The 20,694-nt window shown below is 43.5% G+C and overlaps 1 protein-coding gene across 1 annotated transcript in view; it reads right to left on the minus strand.

Moving 5' to 3' along the window:
- Window positions 1-16,746, minus strand: part of nsd1b (nuclear receptor binding SET domain protein 1b) — a 39,013-nt gene extending 22,267 nt beyond the window's left edge. Inside the window, exons 1-6 of the mRNA XM_034684175.1 lie at window positions 16,201-16,746; window positions 16,070-16,119; window positions 14,945-15,849; window positions 5,162-5,303; window positions 4,557-4,729; window positions 274-3,331 (exon numbers count right to left, since the gene is read on the minus strand). Coding sequence (XP_034540066.1) covers window positions 274-3,331; window positions 4,557-4,729; window positions 5,162-5,303; window positions 14,945-15,832 — 4,261 coding nt within the window. The 5' untranslated portion in view covers window positions 15,833-15,849; window positions 16,070-16,119; window positions 16,201-16,746. The remainder of the gene's footprint in view (window positions 1-273; window positions 3,332-4,556; window positions 4,730-5,161; window positions 5,304-14,944; window positions 15,850-16,069; window positions 16,120-16,200) is intronic.
- Between the last annotated feature and the right edge of the window lie 3,948 nt (window positions 16,747-20,694).

Consider the following 20,694-nt stretch of genomic DNA (forward strand, 5'->3'; position numbering starts at 1 on the left):
ACATTTGAACTGTTTTTAAATCCCTTTGTTTCATGGAGTGATGGAAATGGACAATGTTTAATATCTTTCCATGTCTTAACGTCCTTTTGTCAACTGACGTTAGTGTATCTTTGAGTGAAATATTGACATGGCTGCTTACCACAGACAGTACATTTATTTTAAATCTGTCTACCCCCTGGTTAACTGTTGGGGCGACGGAGTGTATGTGGTCTTTTCACGTCCACCAGGAGACCTTCCCCTCACACATTTCTCTTTGAATAAGACTGTACTAACCTCTCGAGGGCTTGTCACCTTCTCGGGCATTGTGCATCAAGCTTGCGTCAATGTCGGTGCAGTCCACAACAAGGCCGTTTGGCTTTTCCAGACCCAGCGTGGACTCGTATCCCCTCTGCTCCAAAGGCACCATGTTCTGTAGGTTCTCATTTAGTCTGCTCCATCTGTCCTCCTCCTTCTCCTCTAATACTCGTTCACCATCGTCTTCCTGTCTGTCCCAGCTGCTGGACTCAAAGCCCAACAGAGACTGCTCTCTTGATGAGCAATCCACTTCCATGTCCCTGGCTGGCAAGGGCTCCAACCCTGGGACACCAGGTCCAGACCTGGCAGGGCGACAAGGCACTTTCCGGTTGGCTTTCCTTCTCACTCCAGTGGAGCCGCCTCTTCTGTTATAGGGTCTCTTGGACATCTGACTTGCGCTGATGTTGTGTGTGATTTCAGTTTTGTCTAGACTTGAACTGGGTTTGTCATGGACATGTTCCGCAGGTTGATCCTGGCCTGCAGGCACAGACTCCCCAGGCATTACTAAGGGCTCCTCTTTTACATGAGCGCCCGGTGGTCCAATCTCCAGTTCCAATGGGGTTCCTTCTCGCTCCCGGGTGTCATGCAAGTCCTTCAGCATCATGAGAAAAGTGCTGAACTTGTAGTTTGAGTCTGCCTTAAAAGAAATGGGTTTCCCGTCAGCTTCAGTGGTCAGGGACTGGAAGGATACCTCCTCCACATCTTTAAAGGATTTAATGAAAGAAAATGGTGAGGACGGAGAGGATGAAGAGCCTGCATCCATGGGCTGATCTTCCTTCTTTGCCTTTACTCTTGAAGTTAGGGGTATGAAGTCCATTGGTGGAGTTGAGGAGATTGAGAGGTCTTCATCTTCACTCTTGACATCAGTTTCGATGTCAGCTGATTGAGACGGCGTCAGAGAAGAGCTAGAAAACGTGTCCTGATTATCCTCATCATTGACGTTACAGCGGGATTTAAGTTTGGCTACAGGACTCAAAGGGGAGTCATCCCCTGAGTGGGACACGAGACCCTCAGCTGGTCTGCATGGATTTATGAATTCTTTCCTCTTGACCTTTTTCTGGGCCTTCTCCTTCTTCTTCTTCTGTTCCACCTCCTGCATTGCCTTCAGAGCTCTGGTCATGAGCCGGCTGCTGGCCGGGAGGTGGGCAGGCTGCTCCTGTAATACAACTTTATTCACCTTATCTGGAATCTGTTTTAAACTTTGGACTATTTTCTTAGACTTCTCAGAAGACAGGCTTTCAGGTACCGGAGCAGTCCTACATACTGGAGGTCCCTGCCGATGGGAAGGCAGAGAAGTTGAATGAAAAACTGCACAAGAGATGGAATCCGCCTTTTTCTTTGAGCTGCTTAACTTGTCCAGGAATATGCTCGTTACGTTGGAAGAAGAAGTCTTCTTACATTCTGACTGGTCTGATTGGTTCGAAGATGAGGGAGTCTTATTGGTTGGACTCACATCTAAAACTGGTATCCTTTCGTCTTTGGGGCTACCTAACTTATCGGGAACACTGGTCACTCCGGATGCATCAACCTTTGTCCCTTGTGATGACTCCGATGAGAGACGAAGAATATCTGACCCACTTGCTTTCAGTTTCTTAACTGAGACCTTCACAGATTCTGAACTTGCTGCCTGATCAACGGAAGCACTTTCCTTAACGGTCACACAATCTGAAACTTTAGTGCATGTTTCAGTCACCTTCGTATTCAGTGTTTTTTCAAACGTAGTACATCCAGGTTCATCAATGGGACCAGTGGTTAAACTGGAGTTTAGGAACTTCTTTCCCTTAATGTCCTTACGTATCAATTTGACAAACGGCAGCCTACACTTGGAAACTAGACTTGCATGTTTCTCTAGCCTTGTTAGTGGGTCAGTAGTGTTAACATTTAAACTGGGCACAGGTGTCTTGTTGGTTTCTTTTTCCTCCTGGTCCGTCAGTCTATCAGTGACATTGGTCTTTTTATTTGTGATGGTGTCCAGATGTTCAGTTCCACTCTTTGGACTCTCTGAAAACGTGGCTTGGTCGTTGGAGCTTTCTATCGTGCTGGGCTTTACAGCCTTCTTTTTAACACTTGTGCTACCTAACTGGTCGGTTGCTGTTCCAGTCATGATATTAGTTGTGTTGCTTCCTGTCTTTCTTCCCTTTAAATTTCCACTCTTGTTCGAGGGCACAGTGGTCTCAACACAGGTCAGGGACTTCTGCTTGTCTGGTGATCCTGTCTGGTCAGTGGTAAAGCTGGTCGCACCAAAAGGCCTGCTTTCTCTTAGCGTCTTTTTACACTTCAAGTATCCCGACGGTTCAGGTTGCAGATTTATTTCAGCAGGTGCCACAGTCTTATGCTTCTCCAGCACCCCTGACTGGTCAGGAGGTCCACCAGCACCACTCAACACGGAGGCACTGGGAACCAGTGTCTTTTTACTGACCACGGATGAGCTCTTCTTCTTGCAGGGCGCTTTGCTAAAGAGAGTGCGGTCTGGCATGGGACTGGTTGTTTTGGGTCGCCTGTCTTTGCCTGATTTGCTGAACCAAAGACCGCTCTGAATCTCTGGCTGCTTCTTCACCTCTTTGACCACTGTAACAGACGGCTGGGCTAAAACCAACTTCTGCTGACGTTCAAGTGCTTTAGGACACAGAATCTTGGGGACTGAGTCGAGGTCAGAATATGGGCACTCTCCGTTGTCTCTGTCTGACTGGTCGGGGCTAATATGTAAAGTCTTTTTAGAGTTCTTTCTACTCGAGTCCTTTGACAGTTTACTTGGTTTCTTCTTGCTAGAGGATTTCTTTAAAGTGCTTGGCTTTGCTGGAGTAGTTACTGAGGATAACATGGATCCGTTAGTTATGGGGGAAGTTTCAAGAAAGGTGGGGGAAGTGGAGGGAGGGCAGGTTGGATGGCTCTTGGTCACCATCTCTGGTGTTGAGCTGGTAAGGAAGGTTTCTTCAATGAATGAAGAGGAGGAGGAATCCATTTTTGGCCTCTCTGGGAGAACAGATTCAGCTTCTGCCACACTGGATTTCCAAGAATCCTGAAAACGCTTCGCAATCTGCAGAAAGATGAAGGCAACCATTAAAATGTCATTAAACACACATAAGTATTTCTTTTGTCACTATCTTATGATGTGTAAACTTAAAGCGTTTTTCAACCAGAGGAACTTTACCCCAGAACTAGGGACTTTATCCCTAGAATTTAGCCCCTGCTAGGGGGGTAGTACTTTTCAAAGGTCTCGGGACTTTAGGGGGGCAGGGCCTGCAATGCTGATCGTGTCTGATTGGTAGATTAACCTCAGTGTTTTTATTCCTCCCTCCATCCACAATAACATCACACACATCTGTGATTCTCTTGATTTCTCTTTCTTTCATTAGTTTTTATTTATTCTATCTTTTTTGTATGTGTGTGTACTTTTCAAAAGAAGAAGCTGTGATTCTCTTGATTTAGCAGCTTGTAACAGTAGTCTTCTCTCAGCCCACTGTGAATGTGTCTCTCCCGGTGTTCCGGTTTTAAAAGTGACCCTGTAAACTGGAGACCTTCAGCTGAACGTGTCAGTGTTTGTGGAGTTTACACAGCTGTTGAAACACAGAGGGAGTTCCTGGGAATGCAAACTAGTTTAGTTTTTATTAAGATTTCAAAATATCCTCATCAGATATTTAATGATCGTCTAAAGACGTTTATGAGGGATGCATCCGGCTGAAAGTCTCCAGTTAACAGGGTCGCTGTTTAAACCAAAACACTGGTCGATCTCTGTCACGGCTTTTTGAGTTCAAAAGGATTTTAAAGCCGTGTTGAAACGTCTTTGCTACTCATGCTTATCTCCTCTCATGTGTTGATTCATTGAATCCATCTGTGATGAAATATAGCACCATCTAAAACAGACCAGCTGAGTCTCTTCATGCTAACAGGCTAACTGTTGTGTTGCTCATAGTGATACCTGCCTGTCCGTCTGCTTCTATGGTGTCATCTGTGATGAATGGCATTCCTCTTTGTTTTACTGCCCTCTACTGGTCTGGTGGTGTAGTGCATTTACTTTTTTTTCTCCATATGTCACTGGCCTGATTTAAACAATCTACCCGGGACTTCAGCCCACGGTCGAAACGCAGACAACAATGGGGGCACAGGAACCTTTTAGTTCAGGGGAAAGTAGTTCAGGGGGCTAAAAGACCCCGGAACTCTTGGTTGAAACGCACCTAAATTTTGAGGTTGTCCGACACGAAGCTCTCCTAACAATGATGATGATTCAAACAGCAGTTTATTGCTCATTAAGTTATAATTACAGTGCATTTGTAGTTCTGTTCCCTTTGCTTCCCCCGTCGGCGTAGTAAGCAGAGCTGTTCAAACTCAAAGCCACCGTAGAAAGGGTTAGTCGCTTTGTCCTCCACCCAGATCACCTCTGTGGGCTCCCCAAAGGTCCTGATGTGGTAGAGTCTACAGGGCCGATCACTGGGCTCTGAGAAAACAACACACATCCGTCTTTGTTTAATGGAATAGAAAGTTTAAACTGCATCATCCTACTCAGGAACTTTAGAACGCATCTAAGGAAAGGAAGCTCCAAATTCAGGAACACTGACCAATGACACCCAACTACAACCTAGAGTTTTAACATGACATGTTGTGATGAACCCAAAACATTATTCATCAGGTGACAAAATTCATGTTAAGTAAATATATGCTTAAATATATATTACATGGAAACTTAAATTCCAATAGCATGTGGTATTTCACATTGTTCCCTCAAACAACCTTTATGAGCATCTTTTTGGATTTCTGTATTGTATAGGGGAAGAAACAAAATAATCTATAGAGCATGTTAAACATTTAAAAGCAACTCATTAACAATGCATACTGATGATTGCACCAACTCAACATGTCTCAGACCCACCTTTCACTCTGTGGTAGATTCCCTGTGAGGGGTCGATGATCACCTCGCACGGCCACCACGGTCTTCGGTTAAACTTTGCCCAAATAACTTCACCCTCTAAAAACTTCACAGGCTGCTGTGGCTTTTTCTTGAGGCTGTTCTGCTGTCAACAACACAACAATGAAGAGAAAGAAAACATGAGATTTATGAATATTAAATGGTCATATTTCAACAGGATTGGTTTGGCCTTTCTTGACGTGTCTGCTTTAACTAACGTAGCAGTAAAATGTGGGCCGCAGTACTTTGTGTGTCTTTATCCTTTGAAAGTTTATTTTGGTGATTTGATACCTTTAACTCAAAGAGGATAGAACAGTGGATAGAGCTTCCTTTTTGATAAAGCTTATAGCTAGAGCTGGATCAGATTATGCTGCTATAGGCTTAGACTGCTGGGGGAACTGGCGCACTGACACACTGGGATCCCATCTCACCCCCTTCCCCCCAACCCCCTCATCACTTACTTTAACTCTCCCTGTCCCATTAAAGTTACTAACCATAGACCTTTCTGGAGTCCCTGAGCTCCCTTGTCTCGTAGGTTCCTCTGAGCTGCCGTTGACGTCCTCCAGCTGTGGACGTTCCAGACTCCAGCTGATATGGACGTACTGGACTCCAGCGGCAACAGCTTCTACTACTCGTCTCATCACTATCACCTCTCCCTCCCTCTCTCTCAGAACAACAAATAGTCATGCCTATTTGTTGTGCTTTTTGTGTTTATAGTTGATGTTATTATCATATTTACACTTTTATTTGTATGCCTTATTCTCATGCCTTGTACAAAGAGAGCATAGTTTACCAAAGACAAATTCCTTGTGTTCAAGCATACCTGGCCAATAAAGCTGATTCTGATTCTTCTTCTGATTCTCTTATTCTCCTCTATCCCTCTTTCCAGACCCAACTGGGTCGAGGCAGATGGCTGTCTAACGTGAGTCTGGTTCTGCTCGAGGTTTCTGCCTGTTAAAGGAAGTTTGTCCTCTCCGCTGTAACTAGCTAAATACTGTGAGGTGCAATGCTCATGGTGGATTAAGGTGGGGTCAGACTGAGTCTTATCCTGTCTTGGTGTTGGGTCTCTGTTCATAATTTGACATAGAGTGGTCTAGACCTGCTCTGTTTGTAAAAGAGTCTTGAGATAATGTTTGTTGTGATTTGGTGCTATACAAATAAAGATTGATGGATGGATGGATGGATTGATTGAGAGGGAAACTGAGACAGACAAAAGGGAATGACACAGGGCCAAGGGCTACAGGTTGGAGTCAAACATGCCTAGCCTGCTTTGAGAGCAGTAGCCTTTGTACGCAGGGGGCACAATTTGAACCACTAGGCCAAACCTGCAGAGAAATCTGTACATTTGTCCTCATAGCTTCATCTCACAACTCAGATTACACGTTTGTTTCAGATATGACTTTGTTAATAAGTCACAACTTCAGAATTCGCCAACCGCACAGGCAAATGATTTCCATCTTCCCTGTTTCATTACTGGAGTAAAGAAAAGACATCGTGTGCCATGTTTGTATGTTCATATAAAGAAAGAGTGCATTGTTGGGTGCAAACTGTGGAAAATGGGTCTAGTGTCTATTTGACTTGTCAACTGTACAAAACTCAAATCAAAAACTGTCCACGGAGAGAGTGGATCATACACAGTGTCCAAAGTTTGCCAATGTCCAGCCAAGTATTCAGTATTTTGGTAGTTTATTGTACAACAAAAAAAAGCTTCTCTCAAACAAAAGGGAACGTCTTTGTGTTTTGAAATATCCCAGTAAAAAAACATTCACCTTCCCCGGTGTCCGCCCCTCCTATCTTACCTGCTCATCTATATACACGTCACCTGGTGCAAAACTATCAACCTACAAAAGTTACTAACAGAATATATTAATAACACCTAAGGCATCAAAGTTAATCCTAGAAATACCTTCAATCAAATAAAAATACATTAATTGACAACTATGTAAATAGTTAAAACAATGGGGTTCAAAGTACCTGCACTGCATCATTGAACCGTCACTGCTGTAGAAAAGAGCAGAGTCCTTCAGTTTGAAGACAAAAGTTACACGAGCACTGAGCTCCTAAAGAAAGGATCTTTATGAATCAGGTTGGTGTGACCTAAATGATGCTGATGATGGTGTCTGATAAACAGAAGAAGAATGGGGAACATATGATTGATACGAGCTGTATCTGAGCTGCTTAATGAGATGTGTTTCTTTAACTCTACAGTTAATATTGATAACTTATATTTAAAACCAAACACAGTGAGTTTTCTCTGAGACATCATGGTGCAGTTATGGAATACTAAAACGTGCATTGTTAAGAACTCGTCATCATTAGAAATCTTTAAAGAGAAACTGTTATCAAACTTCATTTATGAATAGCCCAAAGACTCATTCCTCTACAGTGGAAATCTGATAAACCTCCCTCATTCAACAGCTGAATTGGGGAAATGCTCTCCATGCTACAACTAGAAAAACTGAGATTCAATCAAACCAACTGTCCTGAGAAATATAATACCATCACCTTTCATCAAATATGTAAAGAACCTGAGTCCATCATGAAACTCTCTTTGTTTTTGGTAGGGTAAATATTCATGTTTAATTGTCAAGTCTATGAATGTAAAGGAGAATCTGTTATTATATTTATTCATGTATTTTTCGTTTACAGTTTAAGTATTTGCTTGTTAATCTACAGATTTACTTTATTTTTAATTAGCTATTATCGTTTCTACCTTTACTTTTATTATAATTATAATTATTATGATTGTCTTATTTTTATGGGGTTTTTTTCATTCTTGTCGCTTCTCTGTAAGATCATGATGGTTGGGTGGATGAAGGGAATACATTTTCTTGTTTGTAAAATGAAAAACTATTAAAAAAAAAAATAAAAAAAAATACATTTTATGAAGTTTAATCTCTTTGTATGTTTATATATTTTGTCTTTTCTTTTTTTTTGTTTTCCTTTAGTTATTATAGTTTAAAGATATCATCAGTTATTTGACTGACTAGCTTAGAACCTGTGTTTTTAATGTTGCTCTTGAGTGTTTTTATAGTAGTCATGTTTCTTAAAGGTGACATATCATGCAAAATGGACTTTTTAATGGTTCTCTACCTGAAATATGTTTCCCTGGCATGTCTACAAACCCCCCGAGAATGAAAAAAATCCATTCTGCCCCTGTTCTGATTTCTCCACCTTTCTGTAAATGTGTGTGAAACCAGCCGTTTCAGACTTCAGTGTTTTTGTTACGTAACAACAATATCCGGTCTGTCACGGAGTCAGAGCTCGGAGTCAGAGCTCGGAGCCAGAGCTCGGAGCTTGTTCAGCACATAGACTGTATAAAATACAACTCAACTCTCCTCCGGTTTTACTCCCCACGTCTGCAGATTTGAAGATCTAGTGGATTAATTTTATTTATCATGGATAAGTGCTAGCGCTAGTTAGCATAGCCAAATAGCTACATGTCGTAGCTGTAGTTGTGTACCAAGACACACGTCGACATACTGACAAATAAAACAACAAGAAACACTAAATCTGTGACCAATCCTTCAGAAAGGTCCTGCTGCCTTTCTGGCAGAGGTCGGTTTTACTCCCCACGTCTGCAGATTTGAAGATCTAGTGGATGATTTTTATTTATCATGGATAAGTGCTAGCGCTAGTTAGCATAGCCACATAGCTACATGTTGGTAGCTGTGTACCAAGACACACGTCGACATACTGATAAATAAAACAACAAGAAACACTAAATCTGTGACCAATGGTTCAGAAAGGTCCTGCTGCAGGCGCCTCTCCGTCAGGATCAGATTCTGGATCAGATTCAGAGGGTTGAAGTAACGTGGGTCTGTGAGCAGCCGTGTATATTCAGCCAACATGTAAACATGAGATCAACGTGCTGGAGAGCCGAGGCACATCCACTTCCTGAGGGGGCGTGGTCAGAGGGAAAACAGAGTGTTCTGAGGAGGACTGAAGAAGAGGGTTTTTTAGGCAGACCAAAATCTGATTTCAAAGTGTTTTTTTGAGCATAAACTTTAAAGACATGTTTTGGGGACCTCTTAGACCAATATATATTGATGAAAAAAGCGTGATATGTCACCTTTAAGAGAGGTGAGGTCCTTTTGTATTGCCCTGGTGGCTGCTTAACCTCTCCTGATACATGATTCTGATTTACACTAACAGTCCAAAGTTTGTAAACACCTTCTCATTCAAGGGTCTGTATTTATTGTAATGATTGTAAACACTGTAGATTAATACTGAAGACATCAAAACTATGAAAGAACATATATGGAATTATTGAATGAACCAAAAAGTGTTAAACAAAGCAGAATCTGTTTTATATTTTAGATTCTGTAAAGTAGCCCCCTTTTTCCTTCAGGACAGCTTTGCACACTCTTGGTATTCTCTCAGTCTGCTTCATGAAGTGGTCTCCTGGAATGGTTTCTAATGAACATGAGCCTTGTCAAGAGTTCATTTGTAGAATGACTTGCCTTCTTAATGTGTTTGAGACCATCAGTTGTGTTGTTCAGAGGTAGGGTTAGTACACAATGGATAGCCCTATTTGACTACTGTTGTAATCCAGATTATGGTAAAACCAGATTATTTCATAGTTTTGATGTCTTCAGTATTAATCTACAATGTTGAAAATAATTACAATAAATAAAAACCATTGAATGAGAAGGTGTGTCCACACTTTAGACTGGTAGTGTATATGTGGTTGTTTTGTTTCATGTAGTGGCGTGCAGTGGGAGCTTCCATGGAGGGGAATGGTAAGGGAGGTGGTGCTGGACCTAACTCGACTGAACATGGGTGAAGTGGGGAGCCCAACTGATAACCATGTGATGTGCTGGCTCTTGCTGCCCATCTATTGTCATGCGTGAGTGTTGTGGAACTTTTGGGGCCCTGTGGTAGTTTATCTAGAGAACTCATGTCTCACTCAGCGGTAAGAAAACACCAAAACATTCTCATAGTGAAAGTTAAAAACACAAACAAACATGAAATGTACGCTCTGCAGGAGGCGGGCAGAACGGCAGGATGGGATTTGATTGGTTTCATCATTTGGCTCCTGATGGCAGGGATTGGTTGGTGTTTTCCCAGGTTTACTCCGGCTGTAGATAGCAGCTTTTTTTACCTCTTTTTTTAAGAACACATTATGTATTGATTACCATCAGGACATAAAGATCATTTTAACCAGTATAACAAAAAGTGGATCTAAATCTGATTACCAACCCCAGCTTTAAGAAGAGGACTCTTATATTTAGGTTGTTTTGGATGCTTTAGCTTACTTTTAATATCTCCTCTCAGCCTGGTTACATTTGTAACTTATTTCATATTTTTGTAATCTGCCTTATGATCTTTTTTCTAATGTTTGTTCTTGGGTGAAAGAAAAAATAGGTCGTTACTAAATAAATCCCTAAATAGATCAGATAGCCTGTGACAGACCGGTGACTTGTCCAGGATGAACCCAATCTCTAGCCCAGTGACAGCTACGACTGGCACCAGGCCCTCCACCCCAAACGGGACAAGCGGTACAGATAATGGATTGATGGATGGAGTTCAGAAATCTTTCTGCAAAGAGTGAAAGCCTTAGAGTTGAAAACAAATCAGTTTGTATAAACATACAATGTTCCCAAATCTAGAATATGACCCCTCAGATCACTCTCCATGCCATGATTAAATAAACACAAAGAGAAAGAGAGCCAGACACAAAGACACGCTATGATGAGTGTGTGTGTGTGTGTGTGTGTGTGTGTGTGTGTGTGTGTGTGTGTGTGTGTTTGTGTGTGTGTGTGTGTGTGTGTGTGTGTGTGTGTGTGTCTGATCACCTGCTGTGCTTGGACAAACATATTTCATGAAGTGTGTTGTTGTACACTTCCACACACATAAAGCAGCATGAGAGCAGCAGGGTCACTGTCTTCACTCTGCTCATAATGGGGTCAAAGGTCTCAGTTTTATCACTACCACTGTTCTCTGCTGCCTTTTTTCTGAGGTCTAATTTTAGCTTCTTGTTCCATAACACAACAAACCACACTGGTGGCACTTTGGGCGACTATATCCTTTGTGTGAACTGGACTAACAGCTCAGAGCGGCAGGTTGAGTGCTCGAGCAGGGTTGAGGAGCAGGCCCGGGTTATGTCTGGCATGTAGGAGGACTGACACGAGGGCTGATACTGCTGCTGCTGGGATGTAAACCTGGCAGGTGATATGCTGTCTTGTAGAGTTAGAAGAAAAACTCTGTCTTATAATCCATTCATTATAAAGCAACAAACAAGAGCCTGTTAGCTTAGCTTGTTGTTAAAACAAGTCAAGAGACAGCTAGCCTGTAGATACACAAGACAGAACCTCATTTTAAAAAGCAGCAAAAGCATCAGAGTGGGATTACATTCGGTTAAAATCAGGCTCCTTAAATAACAGCTGCTCAGTAAGGGTGAGTTTATATCAACCTCCAGCTTGGAGTGAGTGCTGTAATGATGTAACTATTGTCATTAACTTCCAGTGCTGCACTTCAGGTGTTAGCCGTGCATCTTGACACTGTCAACAAGTCTCCAGCAGCGACCTGTAAAGCAACAATCTGTCACAGCTTTTTGTAATGTACTTTCTTTAGTCATTTTTCAAATTACAACTCCTTTGTATGGGTCATTTAACATCAGTATTTCTTTGGCTATAGCCTACTTCATTTTATATGATATGTAAACAGGAACGAAGCCATGCAGTGCAGTCAACGGGCTACAACTTGAGCCCACTTCTAACAAACACAGGCTGAAGTTGCAGCCTGCTGTTTCTGGTGTTTGTTGACACTGTGGCAAACTGGCACTGTCAAAGTAAACTGAATAAAAGGTGTTCACATACTCCAAACTGTGAGGTATTTGTGCAAAAGGTTACTCCATCCAAATTCTCCTGCAGACGACCTTTATTTTGAAGGCCCCAAGTTTGACCCGAAGGAGTCACAGAGCCACACATGCACACTACAGGCTGACATTTTACCCTACGGGTCACGGGATATGGGAGTCAACGTGCTATTTATCATGTGATTGGGACGGTACAGGATAAAAAGTTAACGGGAGCAGACGGGAGCAGGAAAGTTTAGAGGGACTGTTGTTAAGTCTTGCTTGTGACAGCATGAAGTTTTCTCAGTTCATTGTGTGTAAACTGTAAACATTAGCTCACAGTTTACACACCTGCTCCACCAGGTAACGTGGGAATCTCTCCTGTTCTCCAGTTTAGCTCTGAGTTTCTCCTCTTTTACCACTGATGCATTAAATCACCTTTTCCTCTGTAAACTCTGGCTCATTAAGGTGTCCACGTGTGTCCACAGTAAACGGCGTAAAAAAAAAATCACAAGTGGAGCGTACACCTAACCCCAGATGAGTGCTCGGTTCTTAGTTTTCCAAACTCAGGTACAGTATGTGAATTGTGAAGGTAATGCCTTTCTGCTCTTTTGTTCATTGAGGTATGTATTGCCCAAAGAATAAAAGAATAAAAGAAGAAAACAAATGGGAGTGGTACAGGAGCGGGAGTCATTCTGAATGGGAGCAGGATGGGAGTGGGAGTCATTTTACAGGGAGTGGTACGGGACAGGATTTTTTTCTGTGGGAGTGGGATGGGACAGGAGTGAAAATCCACTCCCATGTCTCCCTCTAATGCACACCTCTCTGTTCAGAGTGATGCAGCTGGTCAGAGGAGACATCTCTTTTTCCCTCACCATCATCTTATTCCATATTTTGTGTGTCCATAAGAGTGTAAGTAGTTTAGTCATCAGTTTGGTTTAATAGTTCAGAATCATTGCTAATGTTCACATATTGTGTTGTATAAGTAGATATTTCAGTGTTAATTGATTCAGTGCCACCTTGTGTGGCAAGCAGCCACGTCCACTTAGGGACCAACAACATGTCTTGTGTTCTATGTGTGTGTGATAGAGGTAGTGACTGTCATACAGTAATTTGTTGATTGTCCCTTGGAAGTTAGAGTGTAGTTTAGCTTTGTTCATTGTTTTTCATAGTTGATAATTATATTGACTATATTATGTGTTATATAAAGTTTCTAATTATGTTGTTATTATGTTGTACAGACTTCATGTTTATATACCATTTATTCTTCTTTTAGAACCCACATTCACCCACTAAAGATCCCTGTCACAGAAAATACAAGAGTGCAAAACTAAAGAGAGTGTCAACCATCCATAACATTCCTGTTCTCACCGGACAAGCTGTGATGATTGCAGCCTTTCAGATAGAATCACCAGCTAACAGTACATCCCAGTGAGGTCTAAAGTGTGGCATCCAGCGCCTCTTTTACAGTAGTGTTGGCAGTAGCTGTGATAGGGCTGAGTATGATCTCTGGATTATCTCTTATTGTAGAAATCTTGAAGATGTTTCTGTCCTCAAGCAAGATCTGAAGATATCGTTTTTTTACTCTCTGACTGCTGAGTGACTTTGTGGTAGGGATGGGCATTTCAAACCAAAATACTATTCCATAATCATTGGCATCTATTCGACTTGATTGTGATTTGGCGCTATACAAATAAAGATTGATTGATTGATTGACCAATTAATGTCGGTGTTTCTGTGACTAGGTGTGGCATGCATGTTTACATTTTACAGCCATGCTCAGTCTCTGGAAATACATTATCTTGGGCAGAGAGAGCAATGACTACTACTACTACTACTACTACTGTGAATATAATGTCATGTGTGTGGAAGTGGTTTATGGCAGTAATGAGAAACAGCTGATACTGGTTGTTTGGATCATTTTTTGTTGTGTGTGTCTGATTTGCCTTTCATGTTGTTGTGTTTTTTAAACTGTGCTGTACCACAAATTGCCTCATTGAGGACATTAAAGAATTCTAAACTAAACTACATGTGTAGTGTGAGAGTCGAAAACAGAGGAAATCGTGACTGTCGCTAAATAATAATACTAATAACTGATAGGTTTTGTATGGCGCTTTTCTTGGTACTCAAAGTCGCTTTACAGAAAAATACTAATAAAATGTTTTCAAATGTTTTCTTCTTCTTTTGCTATTTAATGCAGTTAACATTCTTCTTCTTCTGTTACTTAATACTGTTAGCAAGCAGCTTTAAGACGCTCTGTAGCCACCGTCTGGAGGGAATACTGTATTACAACCAGGCACCGGTAAAAAGGATGAAAAAATGTTCTTTTAAAATGAGAAAACATTCAAATCAACTCTTCAATTTTTACTAAGTGTACGAATATTTGAAAATCATTGCCCATCCCTACTTTTTGAGCATTTATCATGGTGGACATCCAGGATGATGATGACCCACAGATAGTTTAAGACATGCATTATGTGTGTGTGTTCATACATGAGTAATTACTGCAGAGCACAATGTTGAGAGCAAACAATGGAAGATGTGATTTAAAGAACCTGGCCTGTGTAAATGAACCGTCACTGCTGCAGCTGCAACAGTAGAACACGGAGAGTTGAACCCACAATGACTAACTCTGGATGGTTTACAAATCACTTCATCTTTACTTCACCCTACACTCCACAGTATGAGACCCTTCAGCAGGTTTAACTTTTACTTCTATTTGTGACAGAGCAACAGCAACAGAGATGTGGTTGATGTGATGTTTTCTACTCCAGGTAAGGAGTCATATCATCTATATTTGAGCCAGGTGAATCTCTTTCTTTAGGGTCATAGATGTTGTTTTGTGTCCCTCTGTGTGAATAACAAAGCTGTGATTAGCCGTGGAGCTGCTCAGAAACCTGAAACGTGTTAGTGAAGAGTTAACTTGGGATCATGACGGTAAAACTTGCCATTGAAGGCCTTGAGAGACTATCATCAAGCAGCAACAGCTCGGTGTCGCTCTCCCACTCGTCATCAGAGCCGTCCCAGTATCTCCTGCGCTGACCTGACGACTGGGACCGGGTGACCACCTTGGCTGAAGACCGGGTAGCATCCTTAGAGTCTGGATTTAACTCCTTCGGTGTAGATAGAGAAACATTCCCCACACTCTCACGATGGTCCTGTGAGCCTCCCATAGGTGATACAGTCTCCTGCTCTTCATCGTTGTCGTCATCATCCTCAAACAGAGAGGATTCAAAGTGGAGGAAGCCATTAGCAAAGGGGCTGTTGCTATCCAGAGAGAAGGCCGGACTTGGGGGGCCTGAAAAACACGTCTCTGTCTTTTTCTCAGAGGCCGTAGAAGAGCTCTGATTAGCTGCTGGAATGTCTTTACTTCCACTTTGGACCACAGGTGGTTTTAGTACAGAGGAGGAGCTTCCAAAACTGTCCTCCCTGTTTGTAATCTGGGTGCCAGAAAAATCCCTGCTGCTGCAATCAGCCCACGAGTCCCTCTCCTTCTCCTTCCCCTTCTCCTTCTTACTCACCCCCCACTCCCAGCTCCTCTCGGGCTCCCTCACCGGCAGCACCAGGTCCGGCTGGCTCACCATGGTGGTGAGATGTTGCAGCCTCCTGAGTGGACTGTAGGAGGAGGAAGAAGAAGAGGAGGAGGAGTGGTCCCTTTGTGTGAATCCATAGATGGATGCACGTTTCAGGGAGGAGGCGGCAGCAGACATGGTTAATCCTTTCCTGTGGTCATGGCGTCTGGGGGAGCTGGAGTGGGTGGAGAGGTCACGGCTGGGGGTCAAAGGGCAGCTGGACTGGTGAGTCTCCCTGCCAGGGCCTGCGTAGAGCCCACTCATGCTGGCATGGTTCCTCCCTGAAACATTGGCAGAAGAGAATCAGAGCAGAGTCTACATTCAGGGAGGAAGAGAGGTTTGACTTTGAACCATAAACATTATAGTCATGGCAGCTCGTTATTATCAGTGATTCGTATCTCCATAAGGTTTCTATGACTGTACTGAAGCTTGCTTTCCTCACAGCATGTTTGCAATGTTCAATAACCTGCCTTCACACCGCTGCAGCTCATCCAAAGTTACCTCATGCAGCTGCTGATGAGATGTCACAGAGACACCGAGGACAGGCAGACCTGAGACACCAAACCAGGAATGAAACAGAACACAATCTGCCTCCTTCACATGATGTGTAAATAAACCGTAAAATGACTCACGATGGACGAGCAGGTCGACCTAATGTGACATCTCATGGAGGGACTCTGCGCAAACACCGCAGCCTGTCTGTCGAGCCTTCAGGAGGAATTATCGCGATATGATGAAAATGACATCCAGTACGATAAGGTCAGCAGGCTGTAAACTGGCACACACACATGCTGTGTGCAGCCACAATGAAGCCGTGAGGTTATCAAAGCGCGTCATGAGAAAAACCAGCGCGACGTAAACACGCCGGCGCTGTGCCCACGAGCTGGAAGTAAAATGGACCCGCGCGTGCGCGTGCGTGCGTGTGCATGGGCGTGTGTGTGGACCTATAGGTGTGTGCAAGTGCATGTGTGTGTTTGTGTGTGTGTCGCTCCTCGCTCAGTGCATGTCTAAATGCACGGAACAGAAACACAAAAGCTCAAAGATAACACGAGACGACGACACAACACAAGTTCACCTACACACACTGACACACACTGACACACACACTCTTCCACAGGCTTCCCTCCGACAGATGCAGGCTTGTGCATCAAACAGCAAAATCACGGACAAAACGCCAAATGACACGGGATCCGGCGCGAGAATCTTACCATTCCGGTGTAGGCCCGCGCGCACGTGACCCTCTCCGCCTTCATATGAGCCATTAAATGTGCCAATTTCCTATTTTTTGAAAGCGGATGAGGACAGTCCCAGCGGCAATACTACTAGGCCTGGATCCTGTGTGAAACGTACTCACTCACTCCCCCCTCCCTCCCTCCTCCTCCTCCTCCTCCTCCTCCCCCCTCCTCCTCCTCCTCTCTACATGCGCTAAAGCCTGCAGGTCCAGCGGCCCCTGGAACAGAGATTCAGGCTTGTTGTGCTCCTCCAGCGACACTCCCCCTCTCTGCTTTAAGATAACTTTAAATTCGCCCTGTTTGGATCCCGGCTCTGTTGAATGGCTGTTTCCTGCCTGCAGACTCTGCCTGCCCCCTTCAAAGTCAGGCTCTCTCTGCCGTGCGCACTGCCAGGCGTCACCACTGCCTCCCTCCCCAGCCGGTCCACACCATGGAGCACAGAAGGGGCCGCGAATCTCTCATCAACACAGAAAAGGACAAACCTGAGTTGACAGTCACCAAAACACGCTCTGGACCACCACAACGACACCTCCACACATCGCCCCGCCCCTCTTCTTAATTACAAGCATCAATTATTAACCTTCACCAGGCTGCCATCACCACTGACATGTCACATGCCAAACTTGTGCCAACAACTGGCATCTTCTTCCACACCACCACCCCGATACGCACATGCGCCTGAACACTACATAAAGAAGTGGAAGCCTTCAAACATGTCCTCCACACAGCTCGCACTAAAGCAGAAAATGGTGCAAAGAGGGCTACCCGGAAAAACAGACGGGTTTCCTTTCTGGAGACGAGTTGCTGTGTAGTCTCTCTGCTCACCCGGTCCCTTCAAAATGGAGTCCTCCAGCCTTAGAGGAGGAAAAAAAAAAACAGGCCACAAAGTGTTAATACATGCTTCGATATAAAGTTCACCCAGCCACGGAGAAAGTGAGCCTCACAGCGCACCTCTCCTGAGCTCTGGAGGGCTTTGTGGAGGTGGTCTCATTCCTGAATCTCCTCCAGCCTCGATAGGAATATTGTCTTTACATGTTGTGCCTCCCAAAGTCACTGTCTTATGAGCGTTTCTGCCACGATAGGGGGGACTGAGGCACACTTATCCTCTAGTGTGTGTGTGTGTGAGTGTGTGTATGTGTGCCAAACGCTCGTCTGACAACACAAACCACAGCATTTAATGGCACTAAAGGCTTCAGCCGAGCTGGCTTTATAGCAGGATTTGTGCATATATGTGGAAAGACTCGGTCAGCTCTCCTGTTTAGCAGACACGGAGGGTGAAGCTGGATCTGCTGCAGCTCCTCCGGCCGGAGAGACTCAGCTTCAGCTGCGAGATCTCTGCTCTGTGTTTGATTCTACAGGAAGAGAAACATGAACAGTGACAGATTTGGGGACGATATGTCACAGAGGACAGTGAGGGCGGGGAGGGGGGGCTGTTTCAGGTGTAAAAACAGCCCACACACTCCACACATGTCCACGGGAGGCGGTGAGGGAAACGGCGTTCTGATCGTCACGGCCGTCAGACAGCAAACCCTCCCTCCTCCTCTTCCTCCTCTTCCTCTGGAGGAAACACTGAAAATCGAACTGAATCAGGAGCAGCTTAAAGCTGGTCTGGGTCACTGTTCCGCCCTCACAAAGACTCGAGTCTCTGCAGGACTCTTCATGTGATCATTTCTACGGTTCAAGCCTCACACTCGCGGCTCCCTCTCTCTCTCTCTCTCTCCGGTGCTTCCTCTCTGTCTGACTCGGCCGAGAGGGAAACAACGCAGGGTTCACACTGCTTTCTCCTCCACAGATCTAATCTCCACAGAGGGAACATGTAGAGAAAGTGGGAGAGGGAATACAGAGACAGACAGGGGAGAGAGAGAGACAGGCAGACAGGACAGGGCCTGCTGCGCTTTAGTGGCGCGCAGAACAGCGCCGCCGACAGGCAGCATGGTGTACCTCTCCTGTTGAGTCGCTGTCATCAGGAGACTGTTGATGTGGTTTCAGTCTCATTTAGAGTTGAGTCGTTAATCTACATACATTTCATCCCCGGAGTTTCCCCTGTGACGCCAGACCAGGTCTCGGTATGACACTGCACCAGGTCTGAAAAGTCCCCTCTGATCTAAAGGAAATGTGACACACGGCTCACAAAACAAATACTAATTATTTATAAACCTGTTTGTTTCAGTTCTCATAACACAGTCAAATCTGATCACACCAGATAAGGAGTGCCTTCAAGGACCCTATGAATCAATGGATGACGAGTAAGCTCCCCAAAAGAGAAGCCACATGACCCAGAGCTCTTCTCACTGTCTGCTGCATTCAGGGTCTTAAAGCCTGCTTCCTCCATGTTAACACATCAGAGATGGGTCCAACTTTAAAATCAGATCCATAATTCAAATATGTTTATTATGTTGTCATAATGAATCCACCTCATGATAATATCTGTACAAATATTGAATTTTATGACAAGTAATAGTTCATTATGCTGTAAGTATTTTCTCAAGATAAAGATATTTAGATTTGTGACAGAATGTTATGTGTTGGAAGGGTGGCTGAATCATGCATGCTGTAACTCCGCCTCCTTGTTAAGGTCCATTGATCTCTGTAAAGGTTCAGTTTTTGAATTAAGGAGGTGCAGTTAGGCGAGGAGAGAGTGGAGCCATGTTTTTTTTTTTTTCCTCTCTCTCTCTCTCTCTCTCTCTCTCACTCTCTTTTAGTTTCTTTAAGGATTTGTGGATTCAAACATGGAAAATGGAAACCTTTCTGTATGTGTTTTATTTTCTTTTTAAGTAAACAGCTTAAACTTTATCACGTGGTCCTGCTGAGTTCTTTTATGAGGCAAATTCAAGAAAGGGATTTTTGAGAGCGTCAAAACTGAGGCTTCATTCAGTGGAACCCACAATATGGTTTTAGGAAAAAAATGTCAACAGAACTGGCTTGTTTTGTTCTTTTACACCTTGTTCATGAAGTTTCCTCTGATTTAGACAAGAAAAAAATGCCTGTTGGCATATTCTTAGACCTGTCAAAAGCCTTTGTCACCGCTGATCATCATATACTTATTGTAAAATTACAAAAATACGGTTTTCATGATGTCACTCAGAGATGGCTGGATAGCTATTTAAAGGACAGAGAACAGTATGTATCAGTAAATGGGCTGAACTCAAATAGAGCTAAGCTACTATATGGGGTACCCCAGGGCTCCATCCTTGGACCACTTTTATTTTTGATATACATTAATGACCTACCCAATGCCTGTAATAATGCATTACCTTAGTTATTTGCTGATGACACATGCCTTGTTGCTTCACATAAACATTTTGGCACATTCAGGAAGCAAATGAAGAGCTCTCCTCTATTTCTGAATGGTTTCTGAAGAACAAACTCTCACTCAATATAAATAAATCTCACTTCATCATTTTCTGTAGCAAAATAAAAAGTAAGATAGAAAAAAGAGCTAAACTATTTATAGATTACCTTGAAGTAAATCAAGTTTGTTCCATCAATTTCCTTGGAGTCCTGGTGGATGAAAAGCTTTCATGGAACGACCACAGTGAACACGTGTGCAAAAAGATAATGAAGACTAGTGGTAATTTGAGTAGAGTTTGTTTGCTAACTTTTGATTACAGTTTAATTTATCCTCACATTATGTACTATATACTGTATGGGCAGCTACGTCCCCCACTTATCTAAATAAGAGTTTGTTAGTCCAAAAGAAATATTTGCATTCTGCTCCTTACTGACCTCCTCTCTGGACAAACTCTGCCCACTGGTTTCCAAGCCTGCCAGAAACACTCCACCCTGTCCCTGGCTCACTGAGGTGATCAGAGAGCAAAGGGCAGGGCTAAGAGCGGCTGAGAGACAGTGGTGCAAATCCAAACAACCCACTGACTTGACAGACTATCAGCAAAA

Source organism: Notolabrus celidotus, chromosome 5, assembly GCF_009762535.1.
Source record: "Notolabrus celidotus isolate fNotCel1 chromosome 5, fNotCel1.pri, whole genome shotgun sequence".
Classification (NCBI taxonomy): Eukaryota; Metazoa; Chordata; class Actinopteri; order Labriformes; family Labridae; genus Notolabrus; species Notolabrus celidotus.